Source organism: Perna viridis, chromosome 1 (genome assembly GCF_037379345.1).
Source record: "Perna viridis isolate PV_CMFRI_1.1 ecotype Kerala chromosome 1, ASM3737934v1, whole genome shotgun sequence".
In the NCBI taxonomy this organism is placed as follows: domain Eukaryota; kingdom Metazoa; phylum Mollusca; class Bivalvia; order Mytilida; family Mytilidae; genus Perna; species Perna viridis.
Genome location: NC_142445.1, coordinates 28,172,211 through 28,190,630, shown reverse-complemented (window position 1 = coordinate 28,190,630; position 18,420 = coordinate 28,172,211). Strand labels below are relative to the sequence as shown.

At 31.3% G+C, this 18,420-nt stretch overlaps 2 protein-coding genes across 3 annotated transcripts in view; one reads left to right on the top strand and one right to left on the bottom strand.

Annotated features, from left to right (window-relative positions):
• LOC148628062 (E3 ubiquitin-protein ligase RNF123-like) overlaps window positions 1–6,657 on the bottom strand; it is a 40,518-nt gene extending 33,861 nt beyond the window's left edge. Inside the window, exons 1-7 of one of the 2 annotated variants that reach the window (XM_088584189.1) lie at window positions 6,533–6,657; window positions 4,902–4,994; window positions 4,326–4,404; window positions 3,634–3,716; window positions 1,985–2,091; window positions 1,500–1,554; window positions 890–975 (exon numbers count right to left, since the gene is read on the bottom strand). In XM_088584189.1, coding sequence (XP_088440315.1) covers window positions 890–975; window positions 1,500–1,554; window positions 1,985–2,091; window positions 3,634–3,716; window positions 4,326–4,404; window positions 4,902–4,971 — 480 coding nt within the window. In that variant the 5' untranslated portion in view covers window positions 4,972–4,994; window positions 6,533–6,657. The remainder of the gene's footprint in view (window positions 1–889; window positions 976–1,499; window positions 1,555–1,984; window positions 2,092–3,633; window positions 3,717–4,325; window positions 4,405–4,901; window positions 4,995–6,532) is intronic. The other variant, XM_088584199.1, reaches the window with a different exon arrangement.
• Window positions 6,658–6,839: 182 nt separating this feature from the next.
• On the top strand, window positions 6,840–17,955 carry LOC148628061 (rab GDP dissociation inhibitor alpha-like). Its single transcript, XM_088584213.1, has 11 exons — window positions 6,840–6,959; window positions 7,953–8,060; window positions 8,707–8,803; window positions 9,969–10,103; window positions 11,166–11,364; window positions 11,865–11,996; window positions 12,483–12,651; window positions 13,908–14,010; window positions 14,258–14,402; window positions 15,226–15,280; window positions 16,154–17,955. The coding sequence occupies exons 1-11, from the start codon at window positions 6,915–6,917 to the stop codon at window positions 16,292–16,294; spliced, it is 1,329 nt and encodes a 442-aa protein (XP_088440339.1). The 5' UTR covers window positions 6,840–6,914; the 3' UTR covers window positions 16,295–17,955.
• Window positions 17,956–18,420: the final 465 nt, after the last annotated feature.

Here is an 18,420-nt window from a genome sequence, read left to right as displayed (position 1 = left end):
ATTTAGTACATACATTCATTAATTCATAGGTTATCTTATCTAAAAGTATAAAGTTGTTTCTTTGGTGTAGACATAGTTTTCTGGATGAAAATATGTAAGAAAAAAACAACAAAATTTACAACTCTCAAAAGTTTTTGTTAAATGACATAAAATTGTGGCAGCAAACATTCTTTTCTCTATATTCATGTAGTTTACTATGTCATGAACAATTTTTATGTTATAAAACAGAGTTGATTTTTTTCTTGCAAAATTCATAGTCTTAAGTCCCTACACCTTAGTTATCACTATCTCTCTGCTAAGGATGCAGAATATAGAAGATATAGTAATGACATTCTTGCTCTGAGTCAGAACAATGTGTCCAAGTTGGATGATATGCCTACATGACGGCTGTTGCTTCTGTTAGCTAGAAAATTTGCACAATGTTTTGTACTACTTCAAAACAGGGTTGATTGATTTAAAGTTTTACATGTATGAATATAATTGCAAATGGGTAATAAACCATGATTAATCAAGCATCGGTCATACCCTTTGATGTTTACGACTTATATATCTTTTCTGATTTGTTCGTAACATGTCATAGTTTTCCTTTCTTCGTTGGTCTACTCTGGACTTGACTTTTTATAAGCAACTCTGCAGGTGTTTCTAGAAAAGCAGAGACTGCTTACCCTACTGGTGCACCAGGTCCATGCTCCAAGTTATAAGTGGAGTCCAAATTGCTCATTTACTTTTGTTATTTTGTATGTATTATTTCGTTTATTTATGTTCTTTGTTGTGTGTGTCTGTTTTCCATGTCTGGTCTTTGTTCCTAGATTACACTTTTTTTTATTTCTGCTAGAATCTTGGTTACCTTGGTTACTCATTCTACCACCTATGATTCTGAGTATCTCACCTCATGGAAAAATTTGCATCCTATTGTACACCATCCAATCTGCATCATACCCTGTGATCCTAGCATTACTTCATACACCCATTTTCCTGTAAAAAGAAATAAGGGCAAACTATCAATGTGTAGTTTCATGCTTATAATACTGATGAATATAAGTAACAGTATAATTGAATTTCTGTTTGCTAAAGTAAAAAAAATATATCATAAATAAAGAAAAGAATATATTCATTGTAAACTCCAAAAGGAAAAATAAGGCATTAATGGAACATGAAGTAATACCCCGCCACATAAAGGTTAATGGTCAAATATTCAGAATGGCCATACTCAAAACTACATTTTGGATTTTGCTGAAAATTGAAATTATCTTGTATTTTATGGTACTGAATAACTGTGCAAAGTTTAAAAAAAATCACAGATCAGCACTCAAGTAATCATCTGAACACCATCGAGGGACAGACAGGTGGAAAGATGGATGGTGAGACACACAACTTTTCGAAAGTTATAATGTAATACCCACCATTTTGTAATGTGGGTATAAAAATATTGTCTTCATGCTTCCTTCTATGTATTTTTACTAAAAAGTTTGAATAAGATATTAATTAAATAATGGTACCTTTAAATACACAACAATTTGCTCTGATGGTGCTGAAGTTACTGCAACTTGTCACCTTCAATGAACAAAGTATAAGGGTTAACAAAAGAAATAATCTTGTGCTGAAATGCTATATAAAATAACTGAAGCAAATATGCTAAAAATAAACCCAATAGTTACAAATACAGCAAAACTTGTCTAAACCGAACCCCTTTAGGACTGTAGAATTTATTTGATTTATAAGGTTTATTCAGGGCTTTAGACAGGTTTCACTGTATATATAATAAAATAAATAGGTAAGGAAAATACAAAGTGCATAAAATATATATTACAAGGTTTGTCCAAGACGTCTTTAACACATACAGCTTATATCAATGTAGTATACAATGGACAGAAAAATGTTATGAATTCTTTAATCCCACTCAGATAAAACTAATAAAGTAAATAAAACAATACAGGTAAAGTTGGTGATTTAGCCTAAAAATCTATGTAGAAATATACAATACCTCCAATCTATGTGACTCTACAGATACTATTCCACTACCTCCATTTGATCTGAAGTCAAACACTACCTCTGCTGGACCTATCCTCCCAGATGTGGTCTCTTTTGTACCTGGAATGATTTTAAAAACCATATAAGGATCTTCATTATTTGACATCAAACAGAGCTTCTGTTGGACCTATCATTTGAAGGTAGTCTCTTTTTTACATAGAAATAATAAATAACACATGGATGAATCTTTACTATTTGACATACAACCTCTGCTGAACCTATCATTGCTATGGTGGTCTCTAGAAAAAATTTAATATAACAGCAAATCACTTATTTTTGTAAAATTAAAAAATGAATATAAAGATTTTCAGTATTAGATGTATTTATTCAAATTTGTATGATCTTTGTACCATTCAATAGACTTTAAATCATTTTGAAAAACATGATGTACTTTATTTTCCATGCTTTGCATTGGAATACCCCCTATGAGAAATATTCACAGTGAATTTTTTAAAATAGCTACACTATTTTATAATGTAATAGAACTGACAGAAGTAGTATGTAAGTCATGTAATCTCAGCTTTCCAGCTTTTGAAACCAATTAGCTTTATTCATGCAGACCTTCACATGATACCCACTTTATAGTTTCATTTAATAAAATTGAGCAGTTCAGGAGGAGTTGCACTTATAAGCTGTGACCACAGATCTCATTAACCACTTCTGGGTCAAATGGCCACCCCACTATGTAGTACCAAAAACACACTGAACCTAGATCTATGCATTGTGAGTGCATTATTTGTGTGTATTCTGATCAAAAGTAGTCTAAATAAAGGTGAGAAAGTGTAGTTTAATATCATATTTGTAAGTTACTACAAAAGTGTATGAATATTGTTTACAAGTGAGAGTAACTTGCCTCCATGCTGTCAGTTAGCAGAGAAGGTAAAATGTGGATTTCCAGTATTAGTTATTCAAGTAAATTTTGTGATGAATTTCTACGATCATCATACCATTAGCATAGTGATTTTGAAAGTCCTATTTCCAAACTTTAAGATGTCATTTGTCCTGGGAATTCACAGTAAAACTTTTAAAATTAATTGTTTAATATGTAAAGTAATGGAAACGTTAGAAGTGGTCAGTGAGACCACATTAAACTGCTCAAGTTGGATTATCTCCCCTTGGCCCTTTCAGGCAAACAACAATACTTATCTAATATGGGAAAATAATTTTTATGATTAATGATTCATTGAAAGCAAAACCTTTAAAAAAAATCTAGAACACTGACATCTGCATAGCATATATGGCTTTATTAAAATCCATTGTCAAGTTTGGAGGGGTTTTGTTAACAAGGTACCAGTATTTGGAAACACATACAGACAAGCAGATGGATAGACAGACAAATGGACAGACAGAAATATGACCGACACACAGAAAATGGTCAAGTTGGTTCCTATATACTCATTCCAAAACTTGAAGGAGTATGACCATGCAACCTGAAATAAATAATTCAGCAAGGTATTTTGTCTGAAAATTAAATTTCAATAAAATTTGATACTTCAAACTCAACATGTATGTATAATAAATCAAATAAGACTATAACATTTTACTATGAGTCATTCAAAGCATATTTCTTTTTGAAAGTATCTTCTTTTGAGCAATTAATACCTTTCCTAACTTTGCTGTCAGATTTTGGAGCATCTAGGACATAACCAAGAAAGTGCTGTAAATGCATCAGATCTTTGGGCTTACTGTAATTAGAGGTTACAACATATACAACACAATGTATAAACCTAGTTTTTTAGGGTGAATAATTAAAGAATGTTTTGTAGGTTTGACAGGCTTTTGGTGAAATAAAAAGGGAAAGATGACAATACAAGTTGTTTAACAGAAATCTAAAATTAGACAGAAAGCATGGCTGAACAAGAGTAATGCAAACATTTAAAATTCACAACAGATGGTTTTAAAAACTACAGTAAAGTTCATACAATAAAAGTAATTGTTTTTTGAGTTACAGATATGCATCGCATGTTTTTCTATCATTTCTATCAACATCAATCATCAAATGTATAGAATTTTTTTTATGCAACTTATTTTTATTATGTTGCGTTATTTCAAATTAAAAACAATCTATTGAAAATAATTTTGAGTCATAGAATTTACAGGATTTGTCATACTTTATGCATGTAGTCAAGAACTAGATAAGGCCCAGCTTGTTGGCCCTAAACCATTCATGTACAGTCCAAATACCATATAATGAAGAACAAAGCAATCCTCTTACGGTAATAAATAGTCTAATGGTAACAAAGCATCTTCATTTTCTATATCAAGAACTAAATTCATAGTATGTAATTCGTTACCTGGTCTCATACACAGCTGCAGAGGCCCCTTCCTCTCTGTGATGAAAAACGACATCTAAAATCTCTTGAAGAAAGGTATCTACAAATGAAAAAAAATTACTGTGTAATGCTATGAACATGATCTAATAGAAAGCTACAGCTGAGAAAAAAAAATCCATGAAAAGTTCATGTAGCCAGGTGCACATTATGATCAACATCTAAAAAATATAATATAATTTACCCAAGTTCATCAAAATGCTGTTTAATTTCCAAGCTAATTTAAATATAGTTCATTAGAAATTTTGTACTTTCGATGGAGTTAAAGATGTAGTAAATTATAAGATTTTTTTTAGGAAATACATGTACATGTAAGTGTAGGTGTATAAGTACAAATGTATATTACAGCATTATACATGTATTACAAAATTGCTTACACTCTGATTAATTACGTAGAATACATAAAACTAAATATACAATTTTAACTTTTAACAAATCAAGTACATATAAATAAAACACAAGTTGTTTCCACCAAGTTGTACTGCAATCAATCACAGTGGACTGGTCGCATAACTGTCAAAGTAGAAGCAATATATTTACCTTCAGCACAGGGGTCATGATCTTGTTCTGATCTAACATAAATACCCTTGCTGTATGCTGCTTCAGCCATGACTGACCAGTATTATTGAGGTGCTACAAACAGATAATTTTAGTTAAACTTAAATATGTATCACATTTAATATTTTTTGTTCTTGGTTATTTAGTAATGCTGTTTTGAAAACTCAAACACTTTGATACAAATATAAAATAGACAGATGTGAAATGACAAAATTCACATTTGCCATTTACCTTGGACTTACTGGAAACTGGTATATAAGCTGTATACTACTGAACTTTGGAGTTCATGAGTAAAAGACCAGTTAAAGTATATTAGAAAGGTGCATCCAAACGTGAAAAACATACTCAAAGCTTAAATATTTGTCTTTCAAAAGTTCTTAGAAATAATAAATTTGAGTTTCTGGTTTGCTTCCAATCTTAAGCCAGTAAATACTTGCTAAATTAGTGTGCAATTTGTTTATAATACCACATGTTATAGCCTTGGCATGTTTCTTATGAAATACTTCCATGTCCAATATGTTCATAGTGCATATAAACACTATGTTGTAGATAGTATGTGTAACACTGTCATAAACACTATAATTTTTGTATTTATGATATTCTTGTATGAATTGGTAATTGATAGAATATTATACTTTTATTTACAAAATTTTATTCCTGGTGTATGTGAACATTATTATGTGCAGTGTAATTGTTGAGGAGGACCTTTAGCTATGATGACTTGTGCATTTTGTGTTAAATTTATTTGCTGAATTTAAGCAATAAAATATATTTGATCTAATCTTTTAAAATATGTCAAGCCTCTAATTGTTCAAACATCTTTTTGACTCTTTTAGATATGCTGGAGCCACACTCTGAAATTAATTGCCAGGCAAACTTAAGCCAGTTTAAAAGTCTGTCAATAACAAGGAAGGCAACTGATGCAAATGTGGCTCCTGCAGATCTTAAGCCACTTTTCATGTTTTTATTTTATCAGTGCTTGTTTAATAGTGCCAGTTTTTATATACATTTGTATCGTATACGTTTTGTATGCAGGCTTGCTTTTGCTTAGTGTCTTTGTGCTTTAACAATCTCAATTATTATAATTCTATTTTGATTTCCTTTGTGGTTGCATGCTTCATGTACCTTAAATGTTTTTTAAGTTCATCCTCCTGTTTTTTTTTTACATATTATATGTGTATGTCTTGTGTTTGCAATGTGTTTTTGTTATTTATTTCAGTAAAAACCTCTACAAGGCTTGTGTTTGTATTTATTTGCCACCATCTTTAAATAAAGTTTCTGTCTGTCTGCACAGTACATACTAAGAGATTGCATGCAAATGACATATTTGCTGTAAGTATAAAATTCAAATTCTTTCATCAGTCTCCAATAATTTAATTTTTCTATGGTGGTGACACGATTTATGATTTAAATAATGTAAGCTCCTTGCATACTGTCTCTGCCTTTCGATTACCGTATTAATAATAATAGGGATAGGTAAGTAGAGGTCGTCTGCTAACTTCAACAGCTTTTCACTGTTAAACTTATTAAAGGTTGGTGTTGATGACGTAAAATTAAATGTTATAACGTGATATTTGGATTGTGGTCATGGAAATCGGTGTAAAAATGCTAACAGAGGAATTTGTCCCTGTGTTCACTTATGGTAAAAATATATTGGCGAAACACATCATGAAAAGGCTTTGTTTTGGTACGTTTGACCAATTATTTTAACCAGGAAGTGCCGAACAACACCCAAGATAAACCGGATATTATTGCGAACTATTTAATGCAATAAATGTATGCTCTCTCCTTTGTTCCCAGAGATGGAAGGTGGAAAGAGTAACGTGTTTTTTTTATTTTTACATTGTTTAAATCTGAAATTATAAAAAATATAGCGTTGAATAGGATATGTTATTAAAAATGATAATGTAATCTATATTCATACGCGTGGGTGGCCATTTCGCCGGTGTGTTGTACAACTCTTCAAAATCAGACTCTTAACAGGAAGAATTTACGATGGATGAAGAATATGATGTTATTGTCCTTGGTACAGGACTAAAGGTATATGTATATATCTCTTTACAGTGTGGAGCATTCTTGTTAAAATTTGATGATTAACTAGGTAGACGGATTTTTAATCAGTTATGATGTCTGATCCGATGATTCGTGATGTCATCACTGTAAATATCACATTCCTATGTATGTACAGATTTCTAAAAGTTCAACATTTCTTCTGTTACCATGAAGTTCATATCAGAAAGTGTTAAGTTTTCGATTCATATGTTTGAACCCTTTAAAAATTGTCTCTACTAATGGCTGCTGATGCTGATTGGCCGACATGACTATTGATTTTCTTAACTGCTCCATAATGTGCATGTAATTCACTAAAAACCTTTTAAAGGCTTCAGTTTGGTACATTTACTGTAGCCCTAAATATAGTCTTAAATGTTTGTTAAAACTTTTTGTGTGTGTTATATGGTGTTGACACACCCCTTTTTTTTGTTCCATTAGACTATCTTCTTGTCAGTACTGTATAAGTCATTGATCAATAAATTCCTTTGACACTAGTCAACATCTTTCCACTTAGATAACATACTTTATAAAATGGCCCAGAAACATGTGGAACAGCTGACACAAGTTGCAATATGCTAGCAAAACCATTGTACAAAAAAATAGAACTAGCGAAGGCATAACCACTAATAAGCATTGAAAATAAGGACATTTAATGAATGTATGCTGCTGGAATCAGCTTGAAACTGATTAAATAAAGCAGAGTAATATGGGACTGCAGAAAGGTGTAACATGATATGTCTATATTTTTTTTGAGAACATAACCATTAATGTAGGATGTTTGGTATGTAATGAGCCATAGCTTCTAATGTGAGTGGTGTGATGCGCAGAGTGCAATGTCTGGAGAAAAAATTTCCACATGAATAGTCAGAACAAAACACATTTAAAGAATAATACAGAGTTTGGTGGCCCTTATCTTAAAGTCAGTAAAGAAATGATAACTTGTACAGAGAGTTTTAAATACCCAAACCCTTTTCTTTTAAGGAATGTATCATAAGTGGAATGATGTCAGTTATGGGAAAGAAAGTTCTTCATATTGACAGAAACACTTACTATGGTGGTGAAAGTGCATCAATCACACCATTAGAAGAGGTGAGTTAATAAACAGAAGAAATAGAGTAAGCACTGGTTGATCTGGGAATTGATCAGATTTACTGACTCTAAAATACAATTACATATTTTTTTATGAAGATTGAAAAATCAAATGGACATAAATTTATATTGACATCACACACAAATTTACATGATTTGAGGAAAAGATTTACTTGCTTGTAATACCAAGTGAATGAAAGAAGCAAAAAGACACAACTGGTGTTTACTTCTGTCTATGATAACTATTAACCTGTTCAACCAGTAGTCGTAAAAATATTTTTTTTGTCTTTTAATAGTAAAACACTTCTTAAACTAAAATTTTTGAAATTTTTAAAACTTTGACCTTACAAACACTTGAAAAATCAGGGGTAAAACTTGGAATTTTCAAGCTGGTAGCCCAGCTCACTTTTCTGTTAAATAATCTCTATACATTCAACAAAATTCTTTCCAAAAGTTGAGTAGCCCATTTCAAAATCTTAATGTGGTTGCCATGGGATGCTGGGTGACTGCTAATGTTTACCCAAAATACTAAGCATCAGTTTGTTTCAACCATGATGCAAAATTACTACAAATTTAATTTAACTGTAGAAATAGAGTGTTAGAAGTTCAGATTGATACTTTACATAATACAAATGGAAATTTGTAGATGTACAAGAAATTTGGTTTGGGAGCACCATCAGAGAAACTAGGAAGAGGAAGAGACTGGAACATTGACTTGATTCCTAAATTTTTGATGGCTAATGGTAAGGAGACATAATAAAAGTCTGATGCAACTTTAACCACTTCTGAAGAAACTTACATTAGTATGTCCATACTCCCGATTAGTCTTGGAGCAGCTTTGTCAACTAGAATTTTAGTTGAAAGTTTCGCATTTATTATCGACTTGTGACATCTCAAATGCAGGATTTTGAGTAAATTCATCTCCTTGAAACCCCTTTTCCGCCATCTAGCATGGTAGTATCTTAGGTAATCTAAGATCTGTAATTTACATTTATCATTTTTGGACTTCTTCCTTTGGGAACATTCAAAACACATTGACAAGTTGTATCTTCTTATTAGTAAGTGCTGCGCTGTGTATTTTTTTTAAAACCCTGGTAAGCTGTGCTATATCAAAACTCTTCAGTGAAAACATAAGGCAGGAAAGTGAAAAAAATGTACATGAAAAATATGATCTTAGCTGTTGAACTATTACTCTTATGAAATACATTGTACTTTGTTTATGGTATGCAGGGCCTAATCTAGACATCAACCTTAATGAGAAGTTGAAGTAAATTGTGTTTGAAAAGTAACAATAAGGACATTTTTGTCTATTTAAACTATTACCAAAACTTCTCCCTATAGATTAGGCCCTGGTATGTCATAGAAAGATCTCTCAAGTGTATTGTACTTGAGCGTAAAATTGAAAAATGATGACCTTATCAATTATAGTTACACATAATTTGTGATGTTATTAGGTTTTAATATATTTTACCCTGATTTGTCATATGTATTGTGCAGTGTCTGATATTTTTTTCCATTTCTTTTGTTTTTGGTCATAAGAGACTTGAATACTGTATTTTTGGTATAAAATTTCGGCATTTTGAGGCAAAATCATATACCAAACATTTTGGCATTTCTGATTTTGCCTGATGTTAAGTTGTGTGCTAAGTACTTCAGCTCAGAATAAATATTAGCAGAAATTATTAAGACGTTTTTAGACAGACCATTGAAATAAGCATTCTCCCTAATTTACATTTTTCATCATTTTTCATTTTAACCCTCAAGTATAATACACTTGAGAGATCTTTTTATGACATACCAGGACCTAATCTATAGGGAGAAGTTTTGGTATTCTCTTACCTGTGTCAAATGATTTTCTATGTTTGGAAACTTCAGCTTCATTTCATTTAAAATGATATTTATTTTTAGGTCAACTTGTCAAGCTTCTAATTGGAACTGGTGTTACAAGGTACCTTGAATTTAAATGTGTTGAGGGTAGCTATGTGTACAAAGGTGGTAAAATCTACAAGGTACCTGCTGATGAGAAAGAAGCATTAGCTACTTGTAAGTTTTGTGTTTTATATATTCACATTTATAGTATTGATAAGATCATACAGTTCAGGAAAAACTGCTTCACCTTTGTAAAATGTTACAAGGATTGCAAGTTCATGAATCAACATTAGGAGTAAAGCATTTGAAACTAGATTGTAATGGTGACTCTGTCTGAAATGGCATCTTATCCATCAATGTTATAAGATCAGTCAGACATGAATGGCAAATATAAGGTATAATTGAATTTGGTCCAGATAAAAGTACTGTTAAGTGTAGTCATGTAGGGGTCCTATTTTTGTGGTTTATTTTAATTACTAGTAGTCTAACTACAGATATGTCTTTTCCTGAACCACTAAAAGAGATACTAAGTGCCAACAAATACATTTTTTGTACCTTTTTGATACAGTTCATTTTTCTAGGATTTTTTCTTAAATTTTATGTTTTCACATGAAAACTCAAAAATGATGATTAAGTTTCTCACAATTTAAGTCTACCTTCTGAACTTAACAAATCCTTTCAGAAATTCAAGTTTTCTACTTGGCAAGGGGAAAGTTGAACATGAGCAACTTTCCCGCACTAAACGTGCACTGGCCCCTGTTTCCACCCATTTTTGCGAAACTTTTGGAAATACATATAGTTTATTACAAGTAATGTTAGCCCTGTGTTCAATTTTATGAATTTCTGATTTTCCATTTCGAGTTTTTGGACTTTATTCATAAAAAAGGAAGGATTTCCCATAAATGCAAAATTCATTCAATTTTCATGAAACTTTGTTCAATTTTTGTTTGTTTGCTTTTATTTATTTATTTTTTTTTTATTTGAAACCTAAGCATATTTTTGCTTTTTATATACTGTGTCTAATATTTAATCACAAACATATTCAGAGCTGTATCAAGATCGAATTTTGTGTTTTTATTTGTCCAATCTGTTATGGGTTTGACCTTTGCGGGTATATCTAACAGTGCTCCTCAAGTAATTTTATCCATCATGTCTTTAAGCTAAATTAAGCAACAAACTGAGCCTACATGTAGTACTTTAAAACAAGCTGAAACAGTTTACTTCTTACATTTCCAGCCCTTATGGGTCTTTTCGAGAAGAGAAGGTTTAGAAAGTTTTTGATCTATGTCATGGAGTTCAACCTTGATGACCCTAAGACATGGCAGAACATAGATCCTAAGACGAAGACAGCTCGTGACTTGTATGCTAAGTTTGGCTTGGATAGTAACACTGCTGATGTGACTGGACATGCCTTAGCTGTTCATCTCAATGATGAGTAAGTTTTACTTAGCAGTAGGGACAGTTGAAATTCACATTGCCTACTGATTCCCCATTCTACTAAAATTAGATTGGCATTAATGCTAAACAGCTTGAATATTGACCATTTATTTATTTTTTATGGAAAATTATTGAAAGTACCCTTTTCTTTGTTCTTGGATTGAAAAAGGCTTTGGTTCATAATTTTGACAATTTATATTCATAGATTTATCATGTACAAATGAATGTCTTGGTTTAAGACATAGCAATTAAAATCTATAGTTTGTCATAATTATTATTTTGTAAAAGTATTATTTTTCTAATTTACTAATTTTTGTGGTGGAAAATCGTACCCACAAAATTGATTGTTTACACTATAGAACGCTAATTTTTTTTTTTTAATCGAAAAAATACCTGCCAATTTGTTCACTAGACAGATTAAGCGAAAAATTAAAATGCATACAGTATTGATAACAGTAGTACTACTCTAGTACTGATGTTTTTTTTTTTTTTATTCAGATACATTGACAAACCTTGTTTAGACTTGATCAACAGAGTAAAACTGTACTATGAATCCCTGTCCAGATATCTGAAGTCACCATACTTGTATCCCCTATATGGTCTTGGAGAGTTACCTCAGGGTTTCGCTAGGTAAGTCAGATACTCAGTGATGGGGAAAGGCAGGGGGGCATGGACCTTTTGCCTATTGAAGATGAAAGTGGCCCACTGAAATTACAGGATTTTACTTAGAATGTTATTAAATGGCCCATTTACATATTGAATACTTGTAATAAATGCTGAAAATGACCCACTTGACTCTTGCTTTTCTGTTAGGATGTTTTATTGTTTATGCTTGTGTCAGTTTTATTTAATTACAGCTGTTCATGGCCTAATCTAGACATTGATGACAAGGAGAAGTTTTAGTCATTTCTGTTCGAAAAATAACAGTATTGACATTTTTGTCTATGTAAGCCATTACAAAAACTTCTCCCTTAAAATTAGGCCCTTTATTTTTTCCTTCATGAATCTGTGATTTTTCATTTACCATACTGAAAAAAAATATTGTTTAAGAAAGTTTGGCTTTATATTAAGAATATTACATTATTCGTAACACAATCTTCCATCGTGTTTTCTTAGATTGAGTGCAATATATGGAGGAACATACATGTTGGACAGACCAGATGCTGAAATAGTTTATGAGGATGGAAAAGTTGTTGGGGTCAAGGCCCAGGGAGAGGTTGCTAAATGTAAATTAGTAGTATGTGATCCGTCTTATGCTCCAGATAAATGTAAAAGTATTGGAAAGGTAAATGTTTGATTAGTAATAGTAGGCCTCTACTTTTTAGAAATGTTATTATTTTCAATTTCATTTTAATATTTTTACTTCAAGAAAAAAACATGTACTAAGAAAATATTTGATAAAAGATAATGTAGTTAAATGATATATTCAATACTCAATAAAACATATAGGAAACCAAGTTATGGTAGAATATTACAAATGCTTAGATTCACATGTTGTGTATTGTCTTTTTTCTGTATATTTAAAATAGTATGAACATAACAAACTTTTAACTGTATAGCTATCATTCTTAAAGTAAGCCCAGATAATTGAGGAAGAAAAACAAAATTCCCTCCCTCATCAAACTTGCGGACTTTGTGCAATGTCAAAAGCTGCCTCATTAAATATTTGGGCAATAAGGCAATAAAATAAATCACCTTTCTTCCAGAAACAAGCATTTTATCCCCTTATGTCTAGACAATAACTTAAAATGGTCCTCTCTTGAATTTTACTAACATCAGGGTGCCTTGTCTGTAAAATAAGACTGGTATTATGACGTGAGCGAAGTAAGGTCTGATAGATTTGGAAGGTTTTGACTTGAACCATTTAGGGAGAAGTGGCCACAAACTGGTCACTTTGATTATGGTCAAATTTCTATCCTGTGTCAAATAAATTGCTATCAAGTTTGAATGGTGTGGCCATACTTGTCCCAACTGTTCAGAGTTTGACCTCTGCAGTCATATCCAGGTGCACACTGTGAAGCTTTTTATACCTAAATATGATGGTCATTGAGCCAACAGTCTGTGGAAAGCTTTGTCTGCAATAAAGAATTTGCAGAAAGTTCCTGTTTTTTTGGTTTTTTTTGGCATGTCTGTGGGTTAATCCTCTTTTTTCATTACAACTACCGATCAGAATTCTACAAAACTTATTATGTAGTATGGACAAAATAATGCTGTGGTGCATATACTCCATCAAATTTTGTTTGAGTTTAACTTACAGCCCAACAAAAAAAAAAGTGGCCTGAGAACCAAGGAATTCACTTTGTATGGTCTGACAGATCCAGGTTAAATTGAAGCTGAGATTTTTTTATGCTGTCTCCTTCGGCTGTTTATGAAATTGCTTTGAGTAAACAATAATGCTTTATATGTTATTAAAGAGATTTTGAAGTGGACTTCAAATAAATTTCTGAAAATTTTCTTGTTAATCTCTGTAGGTCTTAAGTTGTTGATTGTAATTTTGAAATGTAATATATACAAGGTACAAGGTAACTTTGTCATTTGTAGGTTATTAGGGCTATATGTATATTGGACCATCCCATTAAAGACACAAAAGATTCATTATCAACACAGATTATTATTCCACAGAACCAAGTCAACAGACATAATGGTAAATTAAAACAATGCATTTAAAATAAAAATATGTTATAGAAATAAATCATGGAAACTCCATTTTATCAGTGAATTACCACAGACTAACCATTTGGTTAGGTTTCTAATACTTTTCTTTACAGCTGGACAAGCTTGAAATTAATAAGGGAAATAAAAGGTTGGAAGACTCATTTACTAATGTTTTTTTTATGTGTATGTCTGAAAATGAATGTCTTTATTTGACTGTTGTGTTGTATTTATTTCAGATATCTACATTAGTATGATATCATATACTCATTTCGTCGCAAGCAAAGGTCACTACTTGGCAATTATTAGTACAACCATAGAAACAGCCAATCCAGAAGAGGAAATCAGGGTTGCATTAGATCTTATTTCTCCCATAGAACAGAAGTGAGTTGTTATTCTTTTTCAAAGTCTATAGTTCTTTGTTATCTATGCCTAAAGGTGCTAGTTTAAACCCAGAGACAAGATGAAGTTGGCTTTAGAGTGGTGAAGTTCATTGAAATCAAAAGCTTCAAAAGCTGGTAAATTTTTGTGAAACTTTCATATGTTTTTGGTTACCTGTTCAGACTTTTCTGTTAATATGACTTTTCTACATGCAATACAACTTAAACCAAAGCAGATATGTGGATCTATAATTACAGAGTTTTCTATGGTCAATGATAATTATAGTAGGAGTTACTTTTTTTGAATTGTTCAACTTGATATTTGAACAAATGATTAAAAACTATATTGCAACCTACTAATGGTGAAACATTGTAAATTGGCTTTATGTAATATGCAGATGCGTTACTTTGAAGATATTTTTGCCTCATCGTTTATTCATAGTAATTTGATTGAAAGTTTGCTAAAGTTAAACATTGATCCTTTTGCAAGTTTGACACTGTTTCTTCCAGAAGTTTGTTTATTTTTTTTTAATCTTGAAGTTACATAATTGTCTTCAGAATCCTGAACAAAATGGGCTCTGTTCATAATAGTTTGCAATAGCTTAAAACAAGGTCTTGATGGATTTACCAGGATCTTTTATAGATATCGTAACTTCAGTAGAGACTTAATTACTCAAGTAAAGTATCCAATGGTATGCCAAAGCAGTGATGCTAATCCTTTGTAAAAACTCAACAACCACATAAATCAGTAGTTTGTAACCTGTTTAAGATGTTTGATAGTATAATGTATCGCTCATGCTTTATTGTTTTTTTTTTTTATTTTACAGATTTGTATCTATTAGTGACTTACAAGAGCCAACTGATGACGGATCAAATTCAAATGTAAGACTCTATTATCTGTTATTGTATCCGTGTGATGCCCTTAAGGATGTTTTTTTTCTGCTCTATTTAAAAATTATGATTTCATAGGGTTGTGAAATCTTTTAAGATCTTTCATGCTAGAACAAAATAAGAAGAAATGTAGATGGGTCAGCGTCAGAGCTGTTTACCTGGACAGATTATCCGTATTTTACACAGATTTTTAAATAAAATTACGCAATATGGATTTGTCATTAAAAAGTACAGATTTTCTACCAATCCTAAAAAAATATTGTAATCGCTTCTGGTTCTGGCAGTCGGTGTATTAAAGGCACTTTTTTAATGGGAAACCCACTGCTTAAATTGCAAAGATGATAGCTATCAAATTTATCTAATTGTAGAGCATGGATCAGAATGTCGGCGTCTGAAAAATGTTTATGATTTTACCATGTGTACAAATGTGTATGCTAACTTGTGAAGATATCCCATTATTTTATTTTATTTTTTTTCTATTCAACAATGTTTCTTAGCTGTCTCTTCTCTGTTAAAACTGAAATAACACACTTTTGTGAACATTATACAAGAGAAAGTAGGTATGCGTTAAATTATGATGGACATTGGAGATTACTGATAAATAACCAAAATTACTGAAACATTCCATTAGCAGTCCTATTCACAATAAGTCGTAAGAGTAAAATTAGTCGTAGATTGTGATGTCACAATACTTAACTCTATTATGACATCATAACTTACGACTAATTTTACACTTACGATTTTTTGTGAAAAGGACCGCAGATTGTCAGCCAAGAATCATGATATGTTTTGAATTGTGGCCAAGGAATAGTAGCAAGCTACTAAATCATCACATATCTATAGTTGTTTTATTTTTTTTTTCAGGTATTTATTACGAAGTCATATGATGCAACATCACACTTCGAAACAACTTGTACAGATGTGATTAAAGTTTTTGAAAGAGCTTATGGTGGACCTTTTGACTATAACAAAGTTCAAAATGTTGATCAAGATGTATGCTCATAGAGATTGTATATAACAAATAACACTGAATTTTAACTCAATCTGTTGTGATAAAGGGAAGCAATTCATTGCAAAGACTGATGCATTTTTGTCAAGAACTAAACTTCATCTTATTTATTTGGCATCATTAAAAGATGCTATACCGAATAGGGTATTTTCCATTATTCTTTGCGTTTTAGCTGTCCTGACATTAATATACAGTTCATTATTTGTTTTCAAACAAATAATGCTCTGACAGAAGAACAAATTTGAATATAATATTATAGCAGTTCTGAATGGCCGAAAGTTCCATTCCGTTAGCTGTAATTAAGAAAATATGTATGGGTAGTATAATGGAAAATATCCGAATAGTATAATGGAAAAAAATGTACAGTTTATTTGCCTATTATTATGTCAGTATTTTATAGTGCTTGTGAAAATTTAAATTTAATGGGAGAAAACACCTTATAGTGATTAAAATATATGTAAATTATTGGAAAAAAATCTAAAATCTATCATTGCATGTGCTTGAATGTTTTATTTTGCCAGACTTTAATGTATTACTATTCCGACCTGGTTGCACTAGAGAAATTTAAATCTCTTCTAGCTGTCTCTATCTATGGTGCTTTGTAGATAGTAATTATTTTCTGTGACATTGTGTTAACCTTCTGCAGTGAGTATTCTCTACAATTTACTATGAAACAAATGTTTTACTAAATGCTGATGAAAATATTTCATTCTTATAATTGACCATCTTTATTCAATTGTCTTTATCATTCGGCACAATTGCATTTATATGATGTTCATGTTTTAATGTGACCCTGTTTGCTGCATTGATTTATATGTATTCATAGATCACAACAGCTCTCCATTTTTCAGAAGACCATTTATAATTTTAATTTAGTAATCTTGAGGATTGAGCATGAAAAATTCCAGTGTGAAGGTTTCAGTTAAAAACAATATTGCTGGATCTTAATGCAATGAAATCTTACATTGACAATAAAAACATACACTGCAGCTCTTTTCACTGTCGGATTTTCCATGGTGGAAGGTGGCATGATGAACAAAATGTTCAAGAGGCCCAGTTATTCACAATAGTCTTACTGGTATTAGTTATTATTTCCCTTTAGAGGACTAATGTTACCAAAAGTATTGTAGTTTCTACAAACTGCGCTATATTGAGTGAGAAAAGTATAAGGGCTGTAGTGTATTCGTTGTTATGTTGATGGTTATTATCTTGTAGATAAAAATTGTTTTATTTATTAATGTGCAATTCTTACCTTTTTTCTGAAATTAGTGGTCTTAAGTAATGTATTTGAGGAAATAGATTGCACATTATTGCGATCATTTAAACATTGCTAACTTAAATCAGGAACAATCCGATCCATACCAGTTAAAGTTTAGAGTGTTTCATTTGTACATTGTGTATGTATATGATTACTTAATAGAAAGTATTGTCACAAAATTTATTAAATTATTAGAAATTTCTAAGATGAAATTTGAAGAATCATGAGAAAATAGCATAGTTTGATTTAAATTCCCATTTGAATTGTGAAAAAAATATCAAGTGTTATTGTTATGTTAAGTAAAAATTAAGCATCTGTGCTGTTATTTGTAAGAAATTGTGCTTTCTCACATTATACATTGTCATAAATAAAAATGAATAAAAAAACTACTATACACAACTGGATTTACTTGATATATTAATATTAAGGTGAATAATATCTATCTGTATAAATATATCAAAGATTGTATATGTATAATGGTATGGGGCTGCAGATATCTGTAGACATGCACTAACTTTATTAGTGGATTGATCTTAATGAAATTTAATAAGTCCAAAACCACAAAAGGAAAGGTGGTATTGATTTTGGGGGTTAAGGAGCCAAAAGCAAGCATTTTATAGAATTTAACCATCGACCTCAAGTAAAAGCATATGGATGTCTATGATATTGTGTAACAATGGTCAGACTGGGATAGACTTGAAACATTTAGAAATTAGGGACCTCAAACATGCATTTTCCTGATGTCAAGTCAATAACTTAACAATCGGTGAATAGATCTCTTAGGAATTGTATTGAAAGGGGCCACACCACCAAAAGGAGACTGGGATTGATTTTGGATATAAAGACCTGAACCTTTCAGGAATC